The sequence below is a fragment of the Oryx dammah genome, unplaced genomic scaffold (assembly GCF_014754425.2).
Source record: "Oryx dammah isolate SB20612 unplaced genomic scaffold, SCBI_Odam_1.1 HiC_scaffold_28, whole genome shotgun sequence".
NCBI classification, from domain to species: Eukaryota; Metazoa; Chordata; class Mammalia; order Artiodactyla; family Bovidae; genus Oryx; species Oryx dammah.
The window spans coordinates 110,961,457-110,967,635 of record NW_024070212.1 but is presented as its reverse complement, the minus strand read 5'-3'; the positions used below and the strand labels follow the sequence as shown (position 1 = coordinate 110,967,635).

The 6,179-nt window shown below is 59.2% G+C and overlaps 1 protein-coding gene across 4 annotated transcripts in view; it reads right to left on the bottom strand.

The window, feature by feature from the left end:
- DGKD (diacylglycerol kinase delta) overlaps positions 1-6,179 on the bottom strand; it is a 77,599-nt gene that overhangs the window by 24,831 nt on the left and 46,589 nt on the right. For 3 of the 4 annotated variants that reach the window (XM_040231799.1, XM_040231800.1, XM_040231801.1), the window contains exons 1-6: positions 5,822-6,115; positions 4,941-5,047; positions 4,460-4,585; positions 4,256-4,358; positions 3,428-3,590; positions 2,090-2,198 (exon numbers count right to left, since the gene is read on the bottom strand). In XM_040231799.1, the coding sequence (XP_040087733.1) occupies positions 2,090-2,198; positions 3,428-3,590; positions 4,256-4,358; positions 4,460-4,585; positions 4,941-5,047; positions 5,822-6,086 (873 nt within the window). In that variant the 5' untranslated portion in view covers positions 6,087-6,115. Of the gene's footprint in view, positions 1-2,089; positions 2,199-3,427; positions 3,591-4,255; positions 4,359-4,459; positions 4,586-4,940; positions 5,048-5,821; positions 6,116-6,179 lie in introns of those variants that run through there. The other variant, XM_040231802.1, reaches the window with a different exon arrangement.

Below are 6,179 nucleotides of genomic sequence, written 5' to 3'. Positions count from 1 at the left end.
GGGGGGGGGGGGGGGGGGGGGGGGGGGGGGCGCAGTGGGGTGGATGTGAGAGGCTCAGGTACGGCCTGAGCGGAGCTGCCCAGGAGAAGGCCCCCAAAAGCAGTGGGCAGATGGCGCCGGGGGCCAGAACGACACTACAGCAGCACACTCGGTGGTGCTGGGCGCTGCGGGGCAACAGGAGAACCGGAGACAACGAGGGAGGGTTCAAGACCCCTGCTGGATCTCCAGCTCTGATGGCGGGCCAGTGAATGTTCAGACTCTGAAGAAAGGGATGGAAGGGGGCGGGCAGGGCTGGGAATGCCAGCTTCGAGGCACCAGAGGCAGCCAGGGAGGGCCGGGGCAGCCGGGGACGTGGCCCTGCGGCTCAGCTAAGAGTCACTGGCTTCTTCGGGTGCTGAGCGTGTGGAAAACGAGGTGGGGCCTGGTATCCGGAGCGGGGACGGGAGGGTTGGCCAGAAGCCGAGGAGCACCGAGGGGGGCGGGGGTGACCCGACGGTCAAGGGCCACAGAGAAGCCCAAGGAGACGAACGCACTCTGAACTTAGCCGAATGCGTGAGAACCTACCTTCCTGATGTGATAGTAAAGCTCAGTTACAATCCTGGAAGGGAAGGAACCTTAAAATTGGACCTAAGCGTACTACTCGAACGTCACCACCAGGGGGCAGTATTCGCTCTCCTAAGCGGCGGGCCTCCCCGGAGCTGAGCAGTGACTCGGACACCAGCCGTCCCCTCTCTAACATCGTTCTGGGAGCTAAACACGGGCAGCAGAAGCTCCAGCCCACTTACAAAGACCACCAACACAGTAAAGGACAAGTGACAAACGAGAGAAAACGTGGCCAACCAAGAGTTCACATCCCCAGTACAATAATCCTCAGAAATCAATTTTTTAAAAGGCAAATAAATACCCCAACAGAAAACTAGTGTAGGTTAAAAAAACATGAGGTGATTCATTTCAAAATTCATAATTAATTGAGGATATGTTTCACTTCACCAGTACGAGGAAATAAAAATGAAACATACCATTTTTTTAGTCTGCTAAGTTGGGGCAAGAGCTGTAAGATGTACAACGCCAGCGCGTGGGAAATTCTATGAGAGACAGGTACCTACACTGGGACAGCCGTGATGCAGAACAGTCTGGCAATATCACCGGAATTTCAATTTGGGTGCTCTTCAGAAAAGAACATAATTGGGAAAGGGCACACGTGGTTTTTACCAGCATGGTCTTTAGGAAGCAACCTAAGTGTCCGTAAGGGCGGGGAGATGAACTAGCCCCAAACTGGTGCAGCTGCCCACCTTAGTTGGCTGCGGAAAACCACCACAGACCTCCATTTACTGGGGCCAGAGGTGCTCGGAGTGTGGATTTAAAACACACAGCATCACTGCATGATACACCGTGTGGGTTCTGTGAGTCCATTTAGAGCCCATCACACGCTGTGCTGCACACATTCTCACAGCGAGGCCTGAAGGACAGGGACCAAGATGCCGTGTGAGCGTGTGCACGTGCTCAGCCCTGTCCGACCCTCTGTGACCCACAGACTGCAGCCCGCCAGGCTCCTCTGTCCTCGGGATTCTCCAGGCAGGGATACTGGAGAGGGCTGCCATTTCTTCCACCAGGAGGTCTTCCTGACCCAGGGATCGAACCTCTGTCTACTGCATTGGCAGGCGGGTTCTTTACCACCTGGGTCACCTGAGAAGCTCTACTGAAATGCTAGCAGTGGTTAATTACTGGGAGGGGGTGGGGGTGAGGGAGCCGGCGTAGAAAATCAATCAACACTTAAAACACAGCCCTAATTCTGACCTGAACTCCAAGTATTCTGACCCCGGCCGGCCCACCAGCAAGAGGCAATGAGCAGATGCCATCACTACCCAACAAAGAGCCACACCCGGATCGGCCCACACCTGGGAGCTTCCTGCACCGGAGTGTTCTTTGTGTCCGGCCCTGGGTCCCCACAACGCCATCAGGCTTCCCTGCACCCCCCTCCAAGACCACCAACGCCCCTCCAAGGGGGCGGGTAGCATCACCCAAGGAGACCCAGCCTCTGTCACGTGGCTTCGCTCTCCCCTGGGGCCGGGCCCTCCACACCCAGTACCTGTTTGTGAAGGTTGAGGCTGTCGATTTCAGAGAGGACCCAACCCACACTGCCATCTCCACCACAGACCAGAATCCGGAACGTGTCAAACTTCTGGAACAAACGCAAGCTGCCAAGGAAACAGAATGTCAAGGGTGTGAGGTCCGTTCTAAGGGACAGACGACAGCCAGTCGGTCCTGGGCCAGGTGCCCTCCGGTGCTCCTCGCAGCTGACCCTGAAACAGCCTGCAGGGGATCAGAGCCCCACTGTGCTCACGCTGCACCCGCTGGGGGCCACAGGCACTGAAAGCAGAGGCCTCCCTGCCTCTCCCCCGCCCCTCTCAGCCGGCACCCCCATGTCACTCAGGAGCCCCAGGCTGCAGCACACTGCCCACACATGTGTGACCTGTCCCCTGGCCCACCCTGTGCCCCTCTAACTCTGGCTCCGTCCCCTCCCGATGCGCCTCTGGGTCCCCCTGCTCCTCGTTGGCAGCACCCCTCCCAGGACCCCACGTCCTTATGCTCACTCCCCAGCCTCTCGCTGGGTGGCCTTACCCGCATTCCGGCTTCAGGGACCACACAGAGGCTGATGGCCCCAGATGGCCCTAAAGCTGACCCCTTGGCTCTCCTGAAAGACCACACTTGTCCACCAGAACTACCACTTGAGCATCACATGGGCACCTCCCAACCCACGTCTCCTTCCTCAGAGAAAGGCAGCACCCCCACCGCCCAGGGCCAGGCCATGCACCGCCCTCCTCAGATCAGGCCATGGGCGCTTCTCCTGGAATGCCCCAGGGGACTCAGAGCTCCTTCAAGACGCCTCTGCTCCTGCTGCTGGCGCCATCTTCCCAAAACAAGACCCCCTGGACCGTAGCCTGCCAGGCTCCTCTGTCCATGGGATTCCCAGGCAAGAATACTGGAGTGGGCAGCCATGTCCTCCTCCAGGAGATCTTCCGGGCCCAGGGATCGAACCCAGGTCTCCTGCATTGCAGGCGGATTCTTTACCATCTGAGCCAGCAGGGAAGTCCTCGATACTAAGCAGTCATTCAAACGAATGAGGCCAACCTGTAATGCCTGACGTCAGAACACATACACACTGCTGCCGGCTGACACCGTACAAAACGCTGCACAATGGCAGGGAACAGAGGACACACCTGCCTGGGGTGCACACATGCCCTGGAAAGCTGGAAGGACACGTAACTATGAACCCTTCAGAGTGGGCACCTCTGCCCGGGATTTGGGAAGGATAAGTTTTAGTTCCCATTTAAAATTTCCTGTATCTTTGAATCTTTAAATAAGCATACATTATCTTCACAGAGTTTTTAAACTCCAATAAAGATATATTTTACAGGCTTCCTACCCAAGGTGTGGTCCTCCGTTCATGAGGTCAAAGACCTGGGCAGGGTTCAGCAGCTGCTTGAATCTTCGCAGGAACTTCACCCCCTGGTTGTCCCCACTCTTTGAATTGACGAAGACCAACAACGGACTCGTGCAGGACGGAGGACACGTGGCCTTCCAGAAGCCTGGGTGTGAGGAGGGAAAAGGACAGAAGCAGATCTGAGAGCCACAGAAGACACCAAGGCGCTCTCAATCGCATGCCAAGCAGACACCCCGTGGGACACAGAACTTGCACGTACACACCCGGGAAACCAGCAAGAGATTAATCCACAGGTTTCCACATCGTCCCCCCTGCGTACAGGGGAGCTGGCCTCCATGCAGCCGGCCTCACCTCTACAGGACTCGAAATGCCAGATGCGGCTCTCAACCTGGCAGGCTGACTTCCTGAGACACGTGACATGCTCCCACCAGCACGTTACTACGGACCATCACGGACCACCCGGACAGGCGGTGCGGGGTGGGAGAGCATGGGACTGGGGTCAGCTACTAGACGGAGACCAGCTGACAGGTGGCCCACGCCAAGACGGAGGAGGGCCTCACACTCGGTGCCTACTCAGTAGCCAACGGACCCGCCACGTCTGGATAAAGAATCTGGGCCATGAGTCCAAGGTACCCAGCAGCGTGCCATCAGGACCCTGCCCACCACCACCTCCCCCCACAGCAGCTGGGTCTGACCTCTGTCCGACCACATTTCAACATCACCAACATAACCAATGCCAGAGCCGAGGAGGAGAGGGCCCAGAGAAGGCAATCCAAGGAAATGGCTGAGACAGGAGAGCACGGTACCCACCATCGGAGTCGATGCTGTTGAGCGCGGTGGGCGGGATGACCGACACTTTGCACAGGCCCAGCGGGCACTTGGTCAGCAGGGAGTCTTTACACGCAGTGTGCACCTGCAACGCACGCCTGCTCGTCACGGGGGCGCCAGCCCCCTGCCCCCAGGACCCTGCCCGGCCCCACAGCGGCAGGCGTCCCCATGGGCGGGCATGCTCACCATGGCCTTGCACCAGAGGCAGCGCCAGTCCTGAAGGCGCAGCACGCTGCCGCACGTCTTGTCACACACTGTGCACTTGGCGCTCACGGGCAGGTTCCCCTCCAGCCACTGGTGAGGCATGGCGATCTGTGAGCCACGCAGAGACACGCGCTGAGGGGGGGAGCCAGGGTGCCCCGCAACCTCCACGCGGGCCAAGCTTCCTCCTCGACAACAGTGCTCCGAAATGGCCTCGGCCACATCATTCTTCCCCACGTGGAGGTGGGGTGCAGTCTGCAGAGGCTACCCACACCTCTGCTCCCCCCGCCAGGCACCCACAATTCCCAGGGACTGGACAGGGCTCAGGGGCGCCCGGATGCCAGGAGGACCAACGCAGAGGGAACCCTGCCCCCTTCCCCTGGAGGAAGAGAACTGAGCCCAGGAGGGAGCCAGGGGGCCTCTCAGCCCAGCACGAGAGGGGCCACAGAGGGTACCCCGGGCGTACCCCGTCCTCGTCCTCGATGATGTCCTTCCCGATGGAGGCCAGCGTGGTCCACTTGCAGTTACTGGTCGCACGCACAGCGCAGCGCTTGTGGGCCTTGAACTTACACACTGGGAGAGAACAAGCGTGTCAGTCCGGGAGCCACGGCTGCGGTCCAGGGTGAGCTGCCCTGCCCTCCTGGCCAAGGCGGGCACAGCGTGGACGCTCGGTTCCCGTCTTAAGCGCAGCCACCAGCCTGCGTGCGCAGCACTCACGGGGAGACCAGGTGGCCAGACTGCCCAGGGTCAGCAGGCTCCCTGGGCAGGGCCAGAGGGTGAGTAGCTCGGGCTTCGGGCCCCGCACAGCACGAGGGTCCGCGTGGCCACTCTTCACGCACAGACACTGACCCTTAAGAGTCACGTTGACTTTTCTGTGTCACACTACAGCTGCCTTCTTTCGGTACTTTTCAACCTTTAAAAGTTGTGAAAACCCTTCTTAATGTCACCAGCCATCTGCGATCAGGCAGCAGATGGGCACTGGGCCTGGCACCACAGCTCTCCTCTCCCTCTCCCGCCCGAGCCCTGCGCCCCTGCCCTCTGGTCTGGAAGACATGTCCCAAGTCAGGCTGCAGCTACACTGCGGCCGCGAGACAGTTAAATCTCTTTTCCCTCCACGTCCTTCACGCTTCTTTTTTGTGTCTTGATGCTACCAATTCCCTTCTTTTCACCTTGTTCCGTCACTGCAAAAAATCACTTACCCAGACCCCTGCGTGGGCACAGTAAACAAGGGCGGCACCACACAGGTCCCTCGACGCCTACCCTACTGCAGTGACTATGCTTGGACCCCGAAGGCGTCTCACGTCAGATCCCGGGTGCCCCTCCCAGCGGTGAACACACCACCCCTACCTTCACAGGACAGTCCGTGGGACGTGACCCCGGACAGGGCCTCGCGGCACACGTTGCAGTAGGTGGGCCTTGCGTGAGAGCAGGCATACCAGTTGTGGGTCCCTGAGAAGTGGTCCATGCTGTACTGGGTGGGCTGCAGGAATGGGGGACAAAGATGGAGAATGTGAGGCGCCCCTCTGACCTTCCTGAATGTGGTAACTTGGACGAGGTTCAACAAGAAATCAGACAGGATCACCACCACCTGACAGCCCACAGGTAGAGCCATGAACCTTAACCTTCAAGGAGCATCTGAGAGAGCGAACCACAGAGCAGGCAGGCCCACAGGGGGACACTGGGACTATGCCCTCGGGGGGGCGGG